General features: G+C 55.7%; 1 protein-coding gene across 3 annotated transcripts; it reads right to left on the bottom strand.

Annotated features, from left to right (window-relative positions):
• Window positions 1-6,632: 6,632 nt before the first annotated feature.
• On the bottom strand, window positions 6,633-16,520 carry UTP14A (UTP14A small subunit processome component). 3 transcript variants are annotated; one of them, XM_030575668.1, is made up of 15 exons: window positions 16,413-16,520; window positions 15,986-16,155; window positions 15,346-15,416; window positions 13,730-13,794; window positions 13,340-13,482; window positions 12,904-13,059; window positions 10,211-10,330; window positions 10,025-10,119; window positions 9,705-9,828; window positions 9,536-9,613; window positions 9,100-9,442; window positions 8,390-8,745; window positions 7,938-8,131; window positions 7,756-7,855; window positions 6,633-7,158 (listed from the first exon to the last, which is right to left on the bottom strand). In XM_030575668.1, the coding sequence occupies exons 2-15, from the start codon at window positions 16,040-16,042 to the stop codon at window positions 6,889-6,891; spliced, it is 2,172 nt and encodes a 723-aa protein (XP_030431528.1). In that variant the 5' UTR covers window positions 16,043-16,155; window positions 16,413-16,520; the 3' UTR covers window positions 6,633-6,888. The 3 variants fall into 3 exon arrangements, with proteins under 3 accessions (XP_030431528.1, XP_030431530.1, XP_030431529.1); XM_030575670.1 differs by having other exon boundaries at window positions 15,986-16,061; window positions 16,413-16,519; XM_030575669.1 differs by having other exon boundaries at window positions 15,986-16,151; window positions 16,413-16,518.
• Window positions 16,521-22,834: the final 6,314 nt, after the last annotated feature.

Here is a 22,834-nt window from a genome sequence, read left to right as displayed (position 1 = left end):
TGCCAGGGCCGCCCAGAGGCGGGACAAGAGGGGCAATTTGCCCCAGTCCCCGGGCTCCACAGGGGCCCCCACGAGTTTTTCAGGGCCCCTGGAGCGGGGTCCTTCACTCGCTCCAGGGGGCCCAGAAAACTCTTGCGGGGCTGGGCCCTGGAGCTTCTTCCGCTCCCGGTCTTTGCCGGCGGGGGGTCCTTCCACTCCAGGGCAGAAGGACCCCCAACCAGTGAATTACCGCCGAAGCGGGACCTGCCGCTGAAGTGCAACCTGGTCTTTGGCGGTAATTCAGCAGCGGGGGGCCCTTCTGTTCCGGGACCCACTGCCAAAGTGCCCCGAAGACCCACGGCGGGGGCCCCCCGCTGCCAAACAGGGCCAGCTCTAGACATTTCACCGCGCAGGGGGCGCCCTGCCGCTTGCCGGTCCCATGGCTCCGGTAGACCTCCTGTAGGCGTGCCTGCGGATGCTCCACCGGAGCCGCGGGACCAGCAGACCCTCCGCAGGCATGCCTGCGGGAGGTCCACCGGAGCTGCCTGCCGCCGGCGGCCCCAGGCCCCCAGAATCCTCTGGGCGGCCCTGCGTGTTGCCCAGTGTGGGGAGGTTGCTCAGGAAACCTCAGTTTGCAAAAGAGCCAGAAAAGCTTCAGAGGAAGTGAGCAGCCTGATGGTGGGAGCAGGGCCGTGTCATGGTGGTGGGGGACACCTGGAGCTCACTGAGCCAAAGAAATGTTACCATGGGGAGAAGGGAGAGATGACTACTCTAAATCTGGGCTGGGGCATTGTGTCAGGGAGTTAGGCAGTCTGGTTGCACAGTTAAAGCCAGGAGCCAACGGGCCTCCCTTAATCATGGGCAGGTGCAGCTGGTGAATTAGGGGAAGTGTTTGAAAGGTGCAGCCAGTGGGCCACGGAGCTGCTTGCCAGGGCCAGTCCGGCCAATGCCACCAACCCTCCAGCCCCCTGAGCTCCACCTAAGCTAGCATGAAGCTTATTGCTAATGGTGCTTTGCTACATGCAGTGCCACATGTTACCACAAAGCTCTGTGGTAACAAGCTGGACAGTCAGACCGTTTTCTCAGTCCAGGTTCCCTGCTAGTGGACCCTTCCCCCACCAACATATGCACCTGGTCAGGACACAAGCCCCAGCACCTTGTCCCTGCATAGTGCTTTGGGGGGGGGCAGGGCAGGTAACCGCAGCAGAGTCCCTCCCCTGCCAATTTCCCAGGGTGGGGAATTAATGGTACCATCTGTTAGGAAGATGGGGGTTGCTGAGCAGGAGCAGAGCAGGCTCTTCCAAGCCCAGTCCCGTTTCTAACAGTGGCCAGGACTAGTTACTTGCGAGGAAGGTGCAAAATGCCCTGATGCGGGTGGTTATGGGAAAACCTACCCCTCTGGGATATTTCTTCCTGACCCCTCAGCTAGCCACTGGCTTGTGCTGTGAAGTAGGAGGGTTCCCATCTCCTGGTGCCGGAAGGCAGCATGGTCCAGTGGGATGGACATCGGGTTTGCAGTCAGGACTCCTGAGTTCTGTTTGTGGTTCCGCCTGTGACCTTGGTCAAGTCAAGTTTCCCCTCTGCCTAGTCTGTAGATGCTCTTGTGATTGCCCCTGTAGCCACTGGCAGAACAGGGCTCTGATCTAGGCTGGGTCAGGGGCCGTCTCTTCCTGTGTCTAGGCCACGCTTGGCAGAACAGGGCTCTGATCTAGGTTGGACCAGGGGCCGTCTCTACCTGTGTCTGGGCCGTACTTGGCAGAAAAGGGCTCTGATCTAGGCTGGACCAGGGGCCGTCTCTCCCTGTGTCTGGGCCGTGCTTGGCAGAACAGGGCTCTGATCTAGGCTGGACCAGGGGCCGTCTCTCCCTGTGTCTGGGCCGTGCTTGGCAGAACAGGGCTCTGATCTAGGCTGGGTGGGCACTGCCCAGGTCTCTGTAGCACCTGGCACAATAGAGCCCCTACACGCTCGTCTAATGCAAACAAGGTTTGATTCTGGGGAGTGCAGCGGTGGCTACCTGCCCTCTCTGTATAGTACGCGGGACACCCCTCACGCAGCCTGTGCCTACCGCTAAAGGCAGGGGCTGGGCAAGGAGGAGGCATCAGAGCCAGGCAGGGAGAAAGGAGGGGGAGGGGGGCCAGCGGCCCACTTCAGGGGCAGCAGCCTCTGTCCCCATGCGAGCGACGCTTTGCGAGGCTTTGCAGGGCTGGGGCCAGCTAAGGGACGTACCAGGAAGAGCAGAACGTGAGAGATCAGCCCACGAAGCTCCGCCAGCGCAACCCAGCAGGCAGAGTGCAGGGAGCAGCCGCGCGGGGCTCGGCAGGAAGGAGACAGGAGGGGAGGGGAGGGCGGGGCTGCCTGTGTGTGTAGAGAGCGAGCGAGCGAGCGAGCTATGGGGTGGAGGAGTCACGCTGTTTGTGGGGGGAGGGGGGGTGCGCTGTGAGTGCTCTCTCTGTGTGTGAGGCATGCTGTGTGTGTGTGGTGCTCTGGGGGGTGTCTGTGTCAGAGAGACACACTGTGTGTTGCTGAGTGTGGGTGTGTAGACCCCACTGTGGAGGGTGCCTGTGGTGCTTGAGAAGAGAGAAGAAACCACGGGCAATAGCCTGGCAAGCATAAAGCACGGAGGAGGGGTCCATGGCATGAGCAGGGCAGTCCCAGGCTGGGGGAGGGGTATACTGGCATCTGGGAGGCCAGGCCACTTTGCTGCAGGGCACTGGATAAATGACCTTCCTTCCTAGGCCCACCCTTAAAGTTGCAGTTAAGCCTTGTCTTCAGCAGTGCAGGGATAAGAGGTAGCATGCAAAGCGGCCCACCTGTGCATGGCAGTGGGCTAGCACTCTGCACCAGCCAAAGCATGCGGCCGGTGTGCAGGGATGGCCAGGGCCTGGCTCTCACTACAGGGAGAGGCCAGGAAGAGCACACACACTGCAAAGCCCCCAGGGCAAGGCTGGCATTCAGCAGAGTCTGCCCTCAATGCCCCCTGAGGAGGCTGTGCTGAGGGCCCCTGGTTGCATGATGGCAGTGCGCTTCCTGCCTGTTGCCCTGAAGCTGGGCCTGGCGAGGCCTGGGGGTGCTCCCAGTGTTATCTCATCCTGTGTCTGAGGGCAGACAAGGGGCAGGTGGGATCAGCCTGTGGCATCTTTTGGGACACTGCTCTAGAAGAAGGCTCCAGGCAGTGCAGACCTTGGCACTGTATCTGCAGAGCTGGGCTCTGATTGCCCTAAGGCCAGTGGGATTGGCTGTTCTTCTGGTACATTGGTACTGACAAGAGAAGCCAAGCAAAAGAGATGAGTGCTGCTGATAGAGGTGCTCTCCAACACCCCAGCCTCTGTGCTACACCCCACACTAGGGATGGTTTAGCCGCCCTATCCCACAGCATTACCACGATGGGCCATATTCCACAGATGCTTGCACAGCTCCCTTTTGGCTTCAGGAAATGTGCTCAGGGCTGGGAGCTGGCCAATCAAGGCCTCTAAGCTTGCATCCTCCACACTGATGGCTGTTCATATTCCCATGCATTTCCTAATTCCTACTCTCAAGCAAGGGCTCCTAGTGACCCCATCCTTAAGAACCATGACTACTCCTCTGCCCCTGTGTTGCATGTCGGGGGGGGAGGGGGGAGTGTCAAAGTGTAACATGCATGCAACCCAGAACTGGCTCCCCCCTGCCCAGCACCACCACCTCCCCTGCCATTCCAATACTTTTTAAACAGAGGGATGCTCCCAGTGGTTTGATGCTGGGGAGTGGGTCCCCCATGCTGTGGAGCCACATTTCCTCTGCCAGCAGCAGAGAAGAACAAAGTAACAAACTTGCTCCCCAGCCACCCATGTGGCATGCATGACTGGCACAGCCCAGCCCACCTCAGAGCCAGCTCCCCCTCCCAGCCAGGACATAAGGGTCCGAGGCCTTTGGAAGGTTGCTCTGATCAACGTTTTCCCCCCAGCAACACCAAGAGAGTCACTGGGTGCCCACAGCCCCAGGTGGGGAAGAGCCACAAGGCAAGGGCAGGGGAAGAGCACAAGGGGCCACACCCAGTCAAGGGGGCTGAAGAGGTGGGCCCCATGGAGTGCACCTGGGCTGCTCCTCACACCAAGGGTTTTGCCTCATGCTGAAAGGGTTCACTAGAATCAAAGGCTACCCAGTCAAAGGGGACAGCAGGGCATGGGGCTCTGACCCCCACTGGTCTGTGCTGCCCCAGACAGTGGCCATGCTGAAGGCTGGGGAACATGACTTACACGAGAAGCTGAAGGAACTGGGGTTATTTAGTTTGCAGAAGTGAAGAGTGAGGGGATTTGATAGCAGCCTTCAATTACATGAAGGGGGGTTCCAAAGAGGATGAAGCTAAGTTGTTTTCAGTAGTGGCAGATGACAGAACAAGAAGCAGTGGTCTCAGCTTGCAGTGGGGGAGGTCTATTGGATATTAGGAAACACTATTTCACTAGGAGGGTGGTGAAGCACTGGAATGGGTTACCTAGGGAGGTGGTGGAATCTCCATCCTTAGAGGTTTTTAAGGCTCAGCTTTACAAAGCCCTGGCTGGGATGATTTAGTTGGTGTTGGTCTTGCTTTGAGCTGGGGGTTGGGGACTAGATGACCTCCTGAGGTCTCCTCCAACCCTAATCTTCTATGATTCTATGAAGGTATTTCAGCTCACAGTACACTCGTTGTGGGGAAAAGCCCAGAGCGCTGATGGAGAAGAGGGGATGGGGTGTGTGAACGCTGCCTGCTCTGCATTTCATCCACTCCAGTCCCCCAACAAGGAATGCAGGGCAGCTGGATACATGCAGTGCTGTGATGAGGAGGGGTAGAACAGTGCTAGGCTGAACAGGAGCCGTGAGCATGGCAGTGTGGAAGGTTAGAGCAGGGAGGCTGGGCTGCATACAGGGGAGGTCCCCTCTCCTGCCCCAAGTCACAGGCTAAGGCCAGAAAGGTCCACTGTGATCATTCAGTGAACTGCCCCCAGATAATTCCCATAGCAGATCTGTTAGAAACACAGCCAGTCTGAATTTAAAAATGGTCACTGAGGAAGGATCCACCACAGCCCTGGGTAAATTGTTCCAAGGGTTAATTACTCTCACCAGTAAAAATTTACACCTTAGTTCCAGGCAAAATTGGTCTAGCTCAGGGGTGGGCAAACGTTTAGGCCCGAGGGCCACATTGGGGTTGCAAAACTGTATGGAAGGCCAGGCAGTGAAGGCTGTGCCTCCCAAAAAGCCTGGCCCCCGCCCCCTCTCACTTCCCACCCCAACTGCCCCCTTCAGAACCCGCGACCCATCCAACTCCCCTCGCTCCTTGTCCCCTAACTGCCCCCTTCTGGGACCCCCCAGGACCCCACCCCATAGCCAACCCCCCCTGCTCCCAGTCTCCTGACTGCCCCAACCCCTATCCACACCCCCGCCCCGAGACTCCCACACTTATCCAACCCCCCCCTCCACGTTCCCTGTCCCCTGACCGCCCCCCAGGACCTCTGCCTCATCCAATCGCCCCTGGTCCCTGTCCCCTGACTGCCCTCCAGGACTCCCCACCCCTTATCCAACCCCTGGGCCCCTTACCATGCTGCTCAGAGCAGCATGTCTGGCAGCCGTGCCACCTGGCTGGAGCCAGACATGCTGTCATGCTGCTCGGCAGGAGCGCGCAACCACACCACCCAGCACGCTGCCCACATGGCAGCATAGCTGCAGGGGAGGGCGGAAAGCGGGGGAGGGGCCAAGAGCTCAAGGGCTGGGCAGGATGGTGTTCCCGCGGGCCAGCTTGCCCACCTCTGGTCTAGCTTCAGCTTCTAGCCACTACATCGTGCTATACTGGTGTGCTAACCTGGAGAGCCCACTATCAAAGATTTGTTTCCTGTGTAGGTACTTATCGGCTATGACCAAGTCACACCTTTACCTTCTCTGCGTGAAGCTAAACAGACTGAGCTCTTGGAGCTTGTCACTCTGCAGCAGGTTTTCTAATCCTTTAATCATGCTCGTGGCTCTTCTCTGACCCCTCTCCAACTGATCGCAGTCCTGCTGGAGTTGTGGGGACCAGAACTGGACCCAGGATTCCAGTAGCTGGCGCACCAGTGCCAAAGACAGAGGTAAAATAACCTCTCTGCTCCCAGTCGAGATTCCCAGTTCATGCATCCCAGGATCACATTCGCTTTTTTGGTCACATATGGGGAGCTCATGTTCAGTGATTATCCACCATGATTCCCAAATCTTTTTCAGTCTCTGCTCCCCAGGACAGAGTGGCCCACCTTGTGCATATGGCCAACATTCTCTGTTCCCAGCTGTGCACATTTACATTTAACTGTATTCACATGCATATTGTTTGCTTTCACCCGGGTTACCAAATGAGCCAGAGCACCCTGTCTCCATTCCCAAATCCTAGCCTGCCTCCATACCAGGAGGGACTACCCACCCTTCCTCTAGTACTCCTGCTCTGCTTCCCCCAGAAAATCCAACTGTCCTGTCTGCAGGGGTGGGGTGTAACGCAGCATCAGCTAGAGCAGCTGAGCCCGCCAGATCTGGCCCTTGCTTGGGGAAGGAGGGAGCAGCATTGGGTGGCACACCCTAGCTGCTAGCAGCCAAGCACTGCTCTCCTATAACAGACTAGTTCAACTCCTGCCCCCCTGCAGCCTGCCTGAAAGAGCCTGGAGGTGGGGACGAGGCACAGAAACTTCACAGAGGAGCCTACAGCCAGGGCATTTATTGAGAAAGGAGCTCTGGTTCCAGATGTATGCAACCCACTGTGTGGGTGCAGTACAGTGCCCCTGCCTCTGGGGCAGGAGCATGGCACATTGTCCTCTGCCCTTACCTAGGGCCAGCTTGGCCCACTTGCTCACCCAGCAGCTCCTAGCCCCGCCAGGGCCTGGCCATACACTTCACAGCCACCCTCAGTCTCTGTGCTGCCATGGGCAGCATGGCCCCTCTGGCCTAGCGAGCCTTCTTGTGGGGCCGCTGGTGGTGCCTGGAATGCTGAGGTGTGGGGGCTAGGGCAGCGCTGCCTCCACGGGTGGGCACAGTGCTCTGCGGGCTAGCGTCCTCAGCAGATATGGGCTGGATGATGTGGCCTGGCTGGGTGAGGATGCGAGGGGCTGTCAGCTTCTGGAAGGCTCGCTGTGTGTTCCACGTGGGCCCCACCGGCGCCCGGATGCTCTGCTCAAACTGCTGGTGGTGCTCGAAGGGGAATGGGACCTCGTTGACCTGCCAGAGAGGGAGATACAGACAGGGTCAGAACCCTGTCCTGGCACCAGACTGGGCATGGTTGGTCCTGCTAGGGCAGCCAAGGCACGGTAAGGAGGTCACTAGAGACCCACACTAGAGGGAGAGCTGCCAGCACTGGGCTCCGCATGGGCTGGATCCTTGCTCCAGGCCCCCACTACCCCAGTATTCAGGGCTTGTGGGGATTCAGCCCTGAAGCAGAGGAGAGCCCAGCTGTGATGCTGGCTGCTGCAGGGAAGCTGTGGTGTCAGTGCTGCTCCTGCCTGCTGCAGCTGGAACCCTGGCACCCCCTACACAGTCAGCTGAGGCCATGGCTCATGGAGCTTTGGTGCCACTGGTCCTGGGAGGGAAGTGATTCCTGAAACAGCCTCCTTGCTGGCTAGAGCGCCTGCCCAGCTTCCTCTAAGCCTGTGCACTGGGGCCACTGTGGTTCTAGTTGTCCCCACAGTGCCCTCTGGTCTGCCTGAGGGCTGAACAACTCCTTCCTATCCAGGGACTCATCGGGGGGGAGCTAGCCTCTGAGTGGCTGGGGCCCCATGGGGCAGGACCTGTCACCAGGGCAGGTGGGGTTCCCCTCACCTGGTGTGCTGCAGCCAGGATGTTGCGCTGCTGGCTGATGATGACATGGGGTAGGTGCTGATCTCTCCTGGGTGGCCCTGGCACCGGCTTGATGAGGAACCTGAGAGACAACGAGACAGATTAGGTTGCAAGGCTCCAGCGAGGGGCGAGACACCCCATGCCCTGGTCTCGTCTGTACATACCGCTTCCTCTTCCTGGCGCTAGGCTGCAGCCCTGTGCCACCCCACTCGCCCCATCCGGGTAGAACCAGGTTTATGGCCTGCGGCTTCCCCGCCTGCTCCACCTTGTGCTTCTCCCGCAGGAAGTCAGCAATGACGTCGTCCCCCGCAAAGGCCTCCTTGATCACCAGCCTCTGGTCTGCAGCCTCGTCCTCCTGCTAGAGAGAGATAAGGACCCATGGCACCCACCTACCTTCCTTCCCAAGACAGAGACCAGCACCCATGGCATCTGCCTGCCCCCCTCCCCCTGCCCGAGACAGAGATCAGACCCAGGGCACCCACCTGCCCTCTCCCTAAAACAGATTAGCACCCATGGCACCCACCTGCCCCCCTCCCCAAGACAGAGATCAGCAGCCATGGAACCTCCTCCCCCTCCCCACTCCTTATAGCAGCAGACAGCACAGAGCCCAGCTCACTTCGTTTTGCACAGAGACTGGCTGGGCAGGACATTGGATCACGTGGGACTCCCCAGCCAGGACCGCCTGCAGATTGATCATCTTCTGCTTAGGTGCCTTCTTGGCTGTGTGGCCACCCCCAGCACAGCCCTCTTCCTCGGACTTCTGCAGTGTCCTGGTGGGCCAGGGCCGCTCCTGCTCTTCTGCCCCCTCCTCCTGGCCCAAAGCATCTATCTCCTCCAGTGTGCACCGCCTGCCCAGCTGCTCGGACAGCAGCGGCTCCTCTGGCCCCTGGGCAGGTTGTTCCACTCCAGGACCCGTCTGCACATTTGACAGAAGCTCCACAAACAAGTGTGCTTCCTCCGCTTCGCCAGCACCTGCAGAGAGCACTGAGTGAAGGCACTGCTACCCGCTGTGGGTATAACAGGCCCCAAGGATGGCATCGGGGGGCCCACTGGGCTGATGGGTGAGAGATGCTGTTCCCCCAAGAGCAGCAGGGTGGCAAGCGATTCACACAGCATCTCTTCCAGCCCAACCAGCTCCTGACAGATGGTGGTAGGAGGCTCCAAACCTGACTCCTGTCCTCCCACCACATCAGGCCCAGGGCCTGCCCACCCCAGGGACTCCGCCCCCTCACCCAGCCCTGGGTCTGGCCCACTCTCCCAACATCAGGCCCCGGCATGCCCACAATGGGGCTCCGGGCTCCCGACATTTGGCCCCAGCCTGCTCACCCTCAGGCTCTGGGCTCCCCGTCTGTTGCCGTGTACATCGTCTTTGCTCAAAGTCTTGTAACAAGATCTCCTCCTCTGACATCTCACTCCCAGCATCCTCTTGGGCAACAGACTCTCTGGGGTCCTTGGGATCCTCCTGCATCCCAGAGTCCTTTGCTTCACTGCTGGGTTTCCCCAACATCCAAGGGTTGGCTCCATCCATGCTGGGCTGCACTTCATTGATGGAGTCTGGGAGAAGGCCTTCCCCAGCCATGTCACCCTCCTCTTCGCCCTCTGACTCCATAGGCATTTTCTGGGTCAGCTCCTTGTTCCTGGCCAGCTGCTCCTGCATGGCCTTGCGGTCCTGTGGGGAGATGGAAACACGTTCACAGACAGGCCCAGAAAAGTCCCCACACTGCCCCAACTCAGAGCCACCCTTCTCCCAACAGCTCCTCACCTCCAAGTTGTACTTGGCCATAATGGCCCTGGAGCGGGCCCATTTCCCCTTGTTTTGGTGCCTGAGGCCCATCCTCTCCTGGGGAGGGAGAAAGCAAAGAGAGGCATCAGCAAGGGCTTCTCTGGGCAGCTGGAAGATCTCAGGGTGCAGAGGGTCCCCGAGGCATCACCTCAATCCTGCTTTTCTCTATCTCCTCCAGCTTTTTCAGGGCAGCCTCAGGGTCTAGCTTCCGCAGCACCTCAAACTCCTTCAGGGCCTTGCGACTCCTGCCCTTCTGGAGCACTCGGTGGTACCTGTGCAATGAGAGCAGAGCAGCCAGAAGATGAAGGCGCCAGCCGAGCTGCCCTCCCACAGCAGGAAGTGAGATAACTCACACTAGCTCATTGCTAACCCGCCCCGCACCTGGGCTCCAGGGCAAGTGGCACCCAGGGCTCCTAGCAGGCCCCCCAACCTCCCCACACACTAACACCTGCGTGAACGATTCCTTACTTCTTGCTCTTGATCTTCTTCTTTCGTCGGGCCTTGGCCTCATAGTAGGACTGCAGGGCACGGGCCTTCTGCAGCTCTGCCCGGCGCAGCTGAGCCTGAAACACACAGCACGGGGTGACAGCCAGCTTCAAGGGGGGCCTGCACCCCAGGGGGGGGGCATGGACAGGGATGGCACGGTCCACTCACCTCCTCCAGGCTCATCGCCCGCAGTGAGGCCTCTTCCAGAGGCGTCAGCAGCGGGTCCGTCACCGGCTGCTGCGTCTTATGGAGAAGACTGAAGATCTCCTGCTCCAGCGGCGTTCGGGCCTTCGGGACAAGGAAGGCAGCAAGTGAGCACAATACTAGGCATGCAGGGGCAACCTCATTGGGATCTCCCTGGCCATGGGCTCTGGCCATCCCACCCACTCCCCCTAGCAGGCCCAGAGGGAGGGAGGGAGGGATTCCACTCTTCCTGTGGGCCACAAGGTTAGCAAGGGGAGCCACCAGCCAGTATTAGCAGCCCCACCTCAGTGAGGGCTGCTAGTCACATGGGGGCTCCCTGCCTCATCTAGCTCCTCACCCTCAATATAACCCAAAAGGAGTGGGGGCCATTTCACCATAGCTCCTGGGAGGGGATAGGCTGGGGACACCAATCGAACCCAGGCTGAGGGGGAGGGGGTGGCGCCACCCAGACAAGTGTACTATGGGTCACTGGGCAATTTCCACAGAAGGGTCAGGGAGACATCCCCATTAACTGCCCCCGATCCTTTTGCCCCATCTGGTTCCCACTACTGTGGGGATTTCAGGGTGCAGGATCAGGACCCTCAGGTGGTGGGGGTTAGGTGGGTGGGGACTTGGGTCTGGGGACGTCTTGAGGCGAGTCTGCTGGGGCAAAGGGGGCACAATGGCAAGAACCTGCTGCTTTCACAAGGCTTTTGGTGAAAATTCAACATCAGCCCAGGGCTGAAACCAAGCCAGGCCTAGTGCGTGGACCAGCCACTTTCATCCAGCATATCGGGTGGGCACCCCCAGAATACCAGGCACAGCTAGAAAGCCTCCACTATCAACACAGGCCACTGGCCAGCAGCGCCCTGAAGGCTAGACTTGGCCATGGTCAGAGAGGCAGAGGTGAATGATAAAACCCAGCAACCCTGGCTCAATCCCCAATCCAAACCCCCCACTCCTCCAACACTCCCCAGCCAGTGCCCCAGAGGAAGCCCCTGCGTCCCAGGGAACATAGAGGGGAGATGGGATGCAGAATGACTGTCTGACAGCGCTTTGTCAGCCACCCAGGCACGTGTGCTCAGAATCCAGGGGACACGTTTCATCTCAGCCAACAGTCAGCACCAGAACACAGCCATCTCTGTGGCACTACGCAGCCACTGCCTAACAAGCACAGCAACATGCACAGCTGCTCAGCACAAGAAGCAACCAAAGCCAACCAAAACCACAGGGGAAATGTGGGGACTGAATGGGAGGGATTCCCCGTGGCAGTGTCTAGAGAGGACTCCTGGGTGACCCCCCCTAAGAGAAAGCCCTGGGACCCTGTGGGAGCAAAAGACTGATTTTCCACCTCATCTGAAAGAGGCTCCTCAGAGCCCGTCACATCACTGGGACCTACCTGGGCCTCCTGATGTGGGTGCCCCCAGAGAGCCAGACTCTCCGTGCAGAGCGCAGACCCATTTCTCAGCTCTCACTTTTACAGTCTCAAGCATCCTTCTTTGGGGGGAGAATTTGACAAGCAAGCGTGCAGTGGTCAGCAAAGCCTTTGCATTTCCTTTGGACTGCTCAGTGAGGCCAAGCCCAGAGAACCCCTCCAACCCTTGCACTGCTGGCAGGGCAGTCACAGCACGTGCTTCCCTCTGGACTGGAGACCGTTAGGCCCCAGTGCTGAGCCCTACACACAGCTGGCTATGTGTTCCCCATACATTTACCTCGCTAGGGACTGGGACTGCTGGAGCAGTCTCCTGCCTCATCGGGGGCCAGTGCTGCCCCAGCTTGCACTCTGCACAGGGGGAATGTTTGTGGAAGGGCTGCAATGGTCTCGCAGTTTGGGGGAAGAGGACCCTGCCCCAGTGGAAGGGTCCCTTGTCATTGGACAGCTCCAGCATTGCAGAGCTTGAGGGAAAGAGTGGAAATCTGGCTACGAGAGGGTCTTGCTGGGGTGGGAAGAAGGCAGGGCTGGGGACTTTAACAAGGCAGCCCCCTCCCACTTCCCTGTCCCATCCCAGCAGCAGTATTCAGCTGAGACTGTGGTGTCAGGACCCTGGGTTGAGGTCAGGAACTTAGCAGGAAGAGAAGAGAGCTGCAGAGAGAAAGGACAGCGCTGACCTGCTCCCTCCTTCCTGAGTGAGGCGCCTGGACGGTTTGGAATTTGTTTGGCCCTGGGAAGGTTGAGCAGGAGACTACTCAGATTTGGGGGGCAGAGAGTAAGCCAGCAGAGCTTGGGATGGCCACACACCGTGCGCGCCTGTCCGCACTGCAAAGCGCTGTGCATCAGCTACCAGTGTGGAATGCAGGTCAGGACCTGGGGAGGTCAGCACGAAGTGGCCCGGCTTTGTGTGTGCCCAGCCTCACATTGAATCTTCCCCCAGAAGCTGCATGGCTTGCCATGGCCCCGCTGAGCTAGCACGAGAGCACAGACACACACACCCCGCATGCCGGAGCTGGCAGTGCCCCTTGTTGTCACCGTGGCTCTCAGTTGGCTGGTGTGAAGCTCAGGCCTGTCTGCCACAGCAAGGCTGGGCCTGGGCTCGCCCAGTGCTCAGAGGCCTGATGCACTCCTGCTCCGCCAGTGCCCTCGGGGTTGGGATCAGGCATAAACCACACCTAAAGAGGCATAGACATCTGTGCCAGTGCTGACCCCATCCCCTGCCCCAACGCCGTGCAACAGCACCCACCTTCCAGCTGGTCAACACCTCCTCGATGGGTGCAACCCCCATCTGCTCCTGCTTCAGGGGGAAAACCAACTGCTCCGCTCGTCGGTTCTGCAGAACCACTTGCTCCCACTTGGCAACAGCCTTCGAGGTCTTATTGTAGGCAGCTTCCCTCACAACCTGCAGTCCCAAGAGAGAGTCTGTGAGGACAGAATAGGCCCCAGGTCTGCGACGACATCAGGCGCCAAGGTCTGGATAGCAAGGAAACCCAGCAAGTAACCCAGACGGGGAGAGGCACTCAGTTCAGCCACACAGGACTGAGACCAACCATGACTGCTCATCTCCATGGCTGCCCCCTGCTCCACTCCCAACTCGCTCGCACCCTGCTCTGCCCTTCATCTACCCCATCACCTCAGGCACTACCAGCTCAGCTGGGATGGATGGACAGACAGACTCTTACCCGCTCTGACTCCTGTTTGCTGAGTGGCAGCTCTACAGACTTTTTCTGCTTGACTCTGTTTAATTGCTTCTTCACAATGCCCAAGGAGGATGAGGCTCGGATGGACCCCAGCAGCTCAGGCAGGACCAGCTTCTCCCTTGCACCTGCAGGAACCAGTGCAGTCAACACAGGCAGGATGTCACACAGCTCCCCCCAGAGGGCACCAACAGGGAACTGTCTGCTGGGTTCCTGAGCCCTTCCCCTACCAGTCCATTGCAGTTTCCCACACTACCACATTGGAATAAGATGGAAGTGACCCAGTTATGCAGAGGGACCTCTGCCTAAAAGCTGCAGAAACAGTTTGGAGAAAGGTTCATCCCATCCCATCTTCTCCCCTCCCAAGAAGCTCACCTTCGCAGCTGAGGTTGAACTCGGACACCTGCAAGCTCGCTTCTGTGCGTTCTGTCAGCTTCCGCCTAGAAGAGAGGAGGCAGAATACATGGGGACCTCTTGTGTGCAATACACCAGCACCCCTGCCCATGCAATGCCCCCCACAGCTGGTCGTGACAAGCAGTCCAAACATAGAGGAGCCAAGTGCGCCACAGCCCTCCCAAAAGTGTGTGAGAATGTCCGGGGCGGAGGGGCAATGTTCCCTCTAATTTTTTACATCCATGTGCAGAATTAACTTTGTTATGTGCACCAATATGGAGGTGATGTGTGGCAGGGGTGGGGCCGAGGGGTTCAGAGTGTGGGAAGGGGCTCAGGGCTCAGATAGAGAATTGGGATCTTGGGGGTGAGAACTCCAGCTGAGGATGAAGGCTCTAGGGTGGGACTGGGGACGAGGGGTTCAGAGTGTGGGAGGGGGCTCAGGGCTGTGGCAGACGGTTGGGATGTGGGGAGGTGAGGGCTCTGGTTGGGGGTGCAGGCTCTAGGGTGGGGCTGAGGATGAGGAGTTTGGGGTGCAGGCTGCCCCAAGGAAGAGAGGACTCCCCTCAGCCCTCTCCCGTCATAGCAACCCGCGGAGGGGCACCACTCTCCCTGGAGCGGCCCTCAATAGTCTGCTGTGCAACTTAGAGGGAACTTAACCCGGGGCCCCCCTGTAGCCCCACCCCTGGCCAAGCCGAAAGCCTGAATGGGCCAGGGAGCCCCCTCCTACTGCCTGGCGGGGGGAGAAGGGGGCAAAAGAAGTCCTCTGCCTGTGTTCTGGGCCCCCTGCCCAGGGCAAGTGGAGGGACCCAGGCTTCCCACATCTGCCCTCTGGCCGGGGGGCATGCCTCGGAGCCGCAGCCTGCCCATGATAAGAGCCGGGCAGGCAGCTGTGAGGAGCCGCAGTAGACCCTCCACCTGCCTGTGGTGCAGGGAGCCCCTAGCCTGTGTCCCCAACCAGCCCGTGACTCCTCACAGCTGCCTGCACAGCTCTTATCATGGGTGGGTAGTGGCTCTGAGGCCTCCAGCCAGAGCCGGGTTGACGAGAGCCACGCAGGCAGCTGTGGGAAGCTGACGCATAGATGCAGACTCTCCATCTGTCCTGGGCCGGGCAGAGACACGGGCCGGGAGCTGCTGTCAGGCCTCCTGCAACCCAGGCAGGTGAAGGGTCCACCACTGCTCCCCTCACCTGCCCAGACTCCTTGGCCCAGCTCCACGCTGGCCTGGCCAGGGGAGTGGGGCTGGGGGGGGAGTGAGTAGGAGGGGGTCTGCCTCAGTGAAAAGTGGACATGCCAGACCCCTCCACTTTCAAAAAGTGGGAGGGCCCTAGCACTGTGGCAATCCTACCGGCTCCTGCACCACTGAGAGGAGCCCATTCCTGCGTCTTGGCAGGGGGTTAGACTTTATGACTCTTGCGGTCCCTTCTGACCCTCTTGGTCTAAGGTTGTGATGGGGGTATGTGGGGCAAGCTGCCTCCCAGACACCCCAGGGGCCTTTGCTGCTGTCACACTTGCCCTGAACATAGCGTGGGAGCCATAGCAACCTGGACACCAGTGTCTAAGAGTCCCCGGGTGATGAGCAAGCGTGACCCCAACACTCACCGCTTCCTTCCAGCAAGGGAGCTGACAGCCTCCAAGAGCCGATGATGCCGCCTCTCCTCATTGTCGTCCCCCTGGCACACAGGAGACAAAATTAATGCAGCCCGCACTGGTACAGTCCTTCAGCATTTGGCCATGAGGAGTTGCTTCAGTCACCAGAGGGGCTCTGCCCTGCTCCTACTGCAGGTCTGCAAGGGGGGCAGCGGGCTGGCCTTCAGTTACAGGCCTGACCCCTGGAGCGGAGTGCCCACAGTGCCCACCTCTGGCACAGGGTCAAACACAAACACATCATCAAACACAAACGTCAGCTCAGCCTGAGGCCCCACCATGCCTTGCTTCCACTGCCTCTCAAGTCCCCCCCCGGGACCTCCCTCCACTACACTGCCACCTTCATGCACCCACCATGACCTGCCCCCCCAAGGCTGTCTCACTTTCTGCCCCATTCCACCTCACTAATGTTACAACATAAAAGAAAACAATAGAGCTCGCTGTATTTACCCCCCAGGGCAGGACCACGCCCCCCCGTGGGAGGCCTGAGCCCTCCTGTCAACAGTAACCTGGCATACGCTCGGGGTAAACTACTAAACTCAGCCATGCCTTGAGGTCACTGCCCCAGCGCTGGGGCCGCAAGAGCCTCTCCTACCTCATCCTCGCTGGCGCTCACAGGGTGATCGCTCCGGAACAAATCCTCCTCTGCCATTGGCCGCCCTAGGAAGCTGCTACAGGAGAGACACGAGCCAGGCTCAGGCTTGGGCCCCTTGGCACAGGATCGCACAGGCTACGGGCCCAACCAGGTCCTGCGGGACGAGCTACCTGGGAAACGGGCACTTAATAAACGGCACAAGCCTATCAAGGATGCTTTAGTCAGAGATGGGGCTGGGGCTGGGGCCGGGGCCAGGCCCCGACTTCCCCCCCACGGCGGGGACCGGGAAGTCCGGCTCCCCCACAGTAGCCCAAGGCTACTTCATCCTACCCGCGGCAGGGCGGAGCCAGCAGAGCCCGGCGGGGACGGGCTGGCCCCAGACACCACCTACAAGTCAAAGGAGGAACCAGCCCCCGAGACCCCTCACCTCCGCCGCGTGTCCAAGCCCGCTCCCCTCCCGGCCTGCACACGTGTGTAGGAACAAGTACTGCGGGGCGCAGGTCGCCAAGTGCCGCACTTCCGCCCTGCACAGGGCCGGCTGGCACTTCCGCCCCGCGCTGCGCGCGCTAGCTCTGGCTGTTGCCGGGGCGGGGGGGCGCATGGGAGGCCTGGCTGGCCTGGTACTTCCTCTGGCCGGCGCTGAGCGCTCGGCCGCGGGCCGGGGGAGACGGGCAGCTTGCGGCGCCTGGCGCTGTGTCCCCGGGGCACTCGGCCCCGGCACCACCCCCGCCCGGGGTGACCCCTTCTCTCCTCTGGGACTCGGCCGGCTCCCCGCGTTGCGCCGCGTGTGGGCGCCCAGCCCGGCGGGACGAGCTGCTAACGGCACGGCGGCGGGCCTGGCGCCGGCCGACCTGGCGGCGGCGCTGCTGATGCGGCCGGGGAGTGTTGACCAGGAAGCCCCGGGCTCGGGCCCCGGACCCGCGAACCCTTTAGAAAAGGAGAAACCATCTGTGCATCGGTCACTCGGCTGGGGGAACCTCTCTGGGCCCAGGCAGTGGGGTCTTCATTTTCTTTCGTATCTCTTGGGGCCCAGGCGTCCCATTCGGGCTGCATCCATCTAGAAGAAAACACTGGCGGTCAGAAGGCCCCTTCCGACTTGGAGAACTGGCTACAAGCAAGATGCTGATGGATTCAGAGAAAAATGTTAGACAGTTTCATTCATACCCACTGGATCCAGATGCACAAACATATTTCCAATCAAATTCATCAATGTTTTTTTTGGCCTGAACGGCATGTTACCCCCACAGGGTTAGATGATCCTAGTGGCCATCTCCTGCACCTTATCAAGAAGGGTCTATGCATGGGACTAGACCTTCACCAGTTCTGTACCAGGAGGACATTCGGTTATCTGATCCAAAGCATACAGATATTTGGTGATTGTTTGTTCGGTTTTTATCACTAGGAGTTAATAGCAGACAGGTGGAGCCTGGAAGTTATTGCATGTGATTACACAATTCAAATCAAGACCCTTGCCCCCAACAGCTCACCCATTTCATCTCTGGGCAGAGACCAAAGTCATCTCATTTTGTTAAAGAACAAGATTTGATCTTTGCTGCAGTTAGGAGCCATAGAGAGAGTTCTGCAAGATCAGAGGGAGGGTTTATACTCACGTTTTCTAATTTAAAAAAATGTGGGGCTTTGCCCTCTTTTGGATTTAAGGAAATGAAACACTTAGATAAAGACATTTTGTTTCTGCATGTTAGAGATAACTTCTATAATCCTTTCACTTTGTCTTGAGGATGGGATTGCTGCTTTGGATTTAAAAGATGAGTGTTTTCATAAAACAGTATCATCTGAAATACCTGCTTTTCATGGTATGAGAAGTCCATTTTCAGTGCATGGTCCTCCTTTTTTGTAATCCATAGCTCCTCCTTTTAATTCATAGCTCAGCTGTTTACAAAATGCCTGTTGGCAGTGGCAGAGTATCTAAAAAGGCAGGGTATGTATGCATACCCATTCCTAGATGACTGGGTAATAAAAGCATCATCCAGGGAAGACATTCTAATACATGTAAATCAAATATGTTCTCTCTTTGCCAGTCTGGGATTAGAAATAAAATGGAAAAAGTTGTGTTTAAACCCTTTTCAAAGGATCTGCTTTATAGGGGCCATAGTAGATTCTACTGCAGAAAGAGCTTTTCTCCCACAGGAGAAGTATATAAAATATATATGTCCTCCAGTTTCTGTAGCAGTCAGTTCCCTTTTTTCTTCAGTTCCTGGGTCTGTCAAACACAGCAGTGCCACCATATGCTCATCTTCAGCTGAGATATCTTCAGCACGGGTTAGGAACAAGTTACAGACTAGGTTTGCGTAGCATGCATCACAAAATAGTAATTCCACAGCAGGTGTTAATGTCACTCATGTGGGGGACAGATGCTCAAAAATGCGATGAAAGGTACACTTTTCAATTCTCCACCATCACAAACCTCAGAAAAACAACAGAGGAGTTTGGTGGCACTTTAAGAACTAACAGATTAATTTGGGCATAAGCTTTCGTGGGTAAAAAACCCCACTTCTTGAGATGCATGGAGTGAAAATTACAGATACAGGCATAAATATACTGGCACATGAAGAGAAGGGAGTTACCTTACGGTAAGCCTTCCCCTATCACTCCTACCTTAAGGTAACTCCCTTCTCTTCATGTGCTAGTATATTTATGCCTGTATCTGTAATTTTCACTCCATGCATCTGAAGAAGACGGGGTGGGGATTTACCCACAAAAGCTTATGCCCCAATAAATGTGTTAGTCTTTAAGGTGCCACCGGACTCCTTGTTTTTGTGGAAACAGCTACCCCCGATACAAACCTCAGATGCAGCTACACTATGTTGGGGAGCTCATCTGAAAAGCAATGTTAGGGCTTATTGGTCACCCCACCCTGCCCCCCCAAAAATGTACATATCAGTATTGTAGAACTGAGAGCCACAAGACTAGCTCTAAAGTCCTTCCTATCTCAAGTCTAATACAAAGTACTTCAGGTAGTAACAGACAATGTGATGGCGCTACATTATCTGAACAAGCAAGGGAGGGGAAACATTCTATAAAATTATGCCTGGAGGCAAAGAGGCTTTGGAAATGGTGTACAGAACACAACATTCACCCAGTATCAGTTGGTGTAGGGGTGTGTGAATGGGTTTGTTGTCCACTTCCTAATGGTCACAGTCTCTGGCAGTTGCTCCTTCCAGTGGTTGCAGCCAAAGGGGAGGTAGGGGAACCTGGACCCTTCTGCTTCACCAGGTTCCGACCCAGGGCCCTGTGAGACTTGTCTGGTGCCTTGCACCCTGAGGGGCTGCAAGTCAGCCTCCCTGGGTCACTTCCTACTTCCCCTTTTCTTGCACTGGGGGCTGCAAGGTGTCCACATAAGCACCAGTTCGCAGGGTGCCTAGCCATCTCCAACCTGATAATTACAGCTGCCTAAATGCTAACTCCTCCAAACAACATTCCTCTTTCATTTAAAAAAAACTAGAAAATTCAATAGAAAAAAATTCATTAACCAGAGTGATGGCTGTCTGTCTGGTTGTATCTCGTGCCCTTCCAGAATTCAAGTTCAGTAAATCTCAAACTTATGAATACTAGGAAAAATAGACTTAAAGTACATGCCCACACAACTGTAACTCTGCCCTTTTTGGGTGATGCCCCAATACACTCATCACTCATACTCACATTCTGCCTTTGTATTGTACTGAACAGGAGAAATCTACTCCTGCCCTACTCTCAAACTCTTAGCACCCTCCACAATGAAAAACACCACATCTGCTAAATTTTACAACCTCTTCACCCTTATGCATATGATGCCAAACACTGTATTTTCATTAACCTATCATTAAACCCATAGACCACACTCATCTCCCACCTAACTGGGGACCATCCCCAGTGTCCTGCTACTGACACAACCTACATAACTCAGCACTGACATGAGACATCTTGGATCTCCCAAGGTATATGTGCACCTCTTTCCTTCTGTCACCCCTCCTCCCCCCAGAGGGGCACAGCCCTTCAAAGGTCACCTCAGATCACGATCACAGCTCTGACAAAATGCTCCAAACTAATCCCTCCCACATTCAGTACAGCTACACCTAACACTGAATGCAGCTGGAGTGCAGGCAGATAATTCCCAGTCACTATTGCCAGCTCCAGGGGGGAAAGTTAAGGTTATGTGGGCATTTACCTTAACTCAGTATTTCTTGGTTTTGAGAAAGGAAGGTTTCTTACCTGGACAGTGACTGGAGTTCTTCAGCATGTGTTATCCATATGCACATTCCACTTACGTGCCCTAGGCACCTGAGTCCAGGGTATTTTTCACAGCAGTGTCCACTGTGGCTGCACATATGCCCTGAGCGTCCTCATGCCCTCCACCACGTGTGTACAAGGGTAGAGCAGGCTGTAAGCATGAAAGGGGGTTAATTGTACAGATTTGCAGAGTTGCCAGTTAAATTTACAGCTGAAGTCTAACAAACTAGATTTGCCAATGAGATTAGTAGTGGTATAGCCCACATTCAAATATTAGAAGAGAAGAGATTGGTCCAAAATGGACCAGTTTAGTAATCAAAAGCAATTGATTAAAGTTATGGTTCAGGTCTCTCTTAAGCCAATTTGTTTAGCCTTATAAAGGAGGGTGTGAACCAAGCACGCTGTGTTGGCAGTAGGTGAGGGTACACAGTTGCAATCTATACCCAAGGACTTGCGTAGACGTGCCCAGAAGAATTGCTAACATAGTTCCTATTTTTAAGAAAGGGGAAAAAAAGTGATCCGAGTAACTATAGGCCTATTAGTTTGACATCTGTAGTATGTAAGGTCTTGGAAAAAATTTTGAAGGAAAAAGTAGTTAAGGACATTGAGGTCAATGGTAATTGGGACAAATTACAACATGGCTTTACAGAAGGTAGATCTTGCCAAACCAACCTGATCTCCTTCTTTGAGAAGGTGACAGATTATTTAGAAGAAGAAATGCAGTAGATCTAATTTACCTTGATTTCAGTAAGGCATTTGACACGGTTCCACATGGGGAATTATTAGTTAAACTGGAAAAGATGGCGATCAATATGAAAATTGAAAGGTGGATAAGGAACTGGTTAAAGGGGAGACTACAACGGGTAGTACTGAAGGGTGAATTGTCAGGCTGGAAGGAGGTTACTAGTGGAGTTCCTCAGGGATCAGTTTTGGGATCAATCTTATTTAACCTTTTTATTACTGATCTTGGCACAAAAAGCGGGAATGTGCTAATAAAGTTTGTGGATGACACAAAGCTGGGAGGTATTGCTAACACAGAGAAGGACCGGGATATCATACAGGAAGATCTGGATGACCTTGTAAACTGGAGTAATAGTAATGGGATGAAATTTAATAGTGAAAAGTGCAAGGTCATGCATTTAGGGATTAATAATAAGAATTTTAGTTATAAATTGGGGACACATCAGTTGGAAGCAACCAAGGAGGAGAAGGACCTTGGAGTACTGGTTGATCACAGGATGACTATGAGCCGCCAATGTGATATGGCCATTGAAAAAGCTAATGCAGTTTTAGGATGCATCAGGCAAGGTATTTCCGGCAAAGATAAGGAGGTGTTAGTACCGTTATACAAGGCACTGGTGAGACCTCATCTAGAATACTGTGTACAGTTCTGGTCTCCCATGTTTAAGAAGGATGAATTCAAACTGGAACAGGTTCAGAGACAGGCTACTAGGATGACCGAGGAATGGAAAACCTGTCTTATGAAAGGAGACTGAAAGAGCTTGGCTTGTTTAGCCTAACCAAAAGAAGGCTGAGGGGGGATATGCTTGCTCTTTATAAATATATCAGAGGGATTAATATTAGGGAGGGAGAAGAATTATTTATGCTTAGTACCAATGTGGACACAAGAACAAATGGGTATAAACTGGACACTAGGAAGTTTAGACTTGAAATTAGACTAAGGTTTCTAACCATTAGAGGAGTGAAGTTCTGGAACAGCCTTCCAAGGGGAGTAGTGGGAGCAAAAGACATATCTGGCTTTAAGACTAAGCTTGATAAGTTTATGGAAGGGATGGTATGATGGGATAGCCTAATTTTGGCAATTGATCTTTGATTATCAGCAGGTAAGTATGCCCAGTGGTCTGTGATGGGATGTTAGATGGGATGGGATCTGAGTTACTGCAGAGAGCTCTTTCCTGAGTGCTGGCTGGTGAGTCTTGCCCACATGCTCAGGGTTTAACTGATCGCCATATTTGGGGTCGGGAAGGAATTTTCCTCCGGGGCAGACTGGCAGAGGCCCTGGAGGTTTTTCACCTTCCTCTGCAGCGTGGGGCATGGGTCACTTCCACTGCACTTCTCTGCAGCTTGAGGTCTTCAAACCACAATTTGAAGACTTCAGTAATTCAGACATAGGTTAGGGGTTTGTTAAAGAAGTGGATGGGTAGGAATCTGTGGCCTGCTTTGTGCAGGAGGTCAGACTAGATGATCATAATGATCCCTTCTGACGTTAAAGTCTATGAGTCTATGAGATGGGCATATTTACCCTGTGATCACCATCTTCATAATACTTTACCAAAGGGGCTATGGGTGGTGACCGCGGAAAGCTAAGAACTGGCTAATTGTCATGGATATTGTGGGATGTATGCAGAGAACATACTTTAAGAGTTCTGTGATATATACAATATTGTGTTATGAAGTTGCTGGATATGAAATTGGTTACAGGGGGTGCGTGCTTCTCAGAGCTAACTCAGTCAAGAGTGAGAACAATTGACATCTGACCCAGCCTAGACAAGTGTTTACAGTCTAGGCCAGGTGTGGGTGTGGCACTTTTGGGGGTTATCCGAGACGATGTCCTGGGTGATTAACTGCTTACAGCACAAGAGGGCCTTGTCTGTGTATACC

This window comes from Gopherus evgoodei, chromosome 9 (assembly GCF_007399415.2).
Source record: "Gopherus evgoodei ecotype Sinaloan lineage chromosome 9, rGopEvg1_v1.p, whole genome shotgun sequence".
Lineage (NCBI taxonomy): Eukaryota > Metazoa > Chordata > Testudines > Testudinidae > Gopherus > Gopherus evgoodei.
The sequence above is the reverse complement of the archived record's forward strand: the minus strand, read 5'-3'. Positions and strand labels throughout refer to the sequence as shown.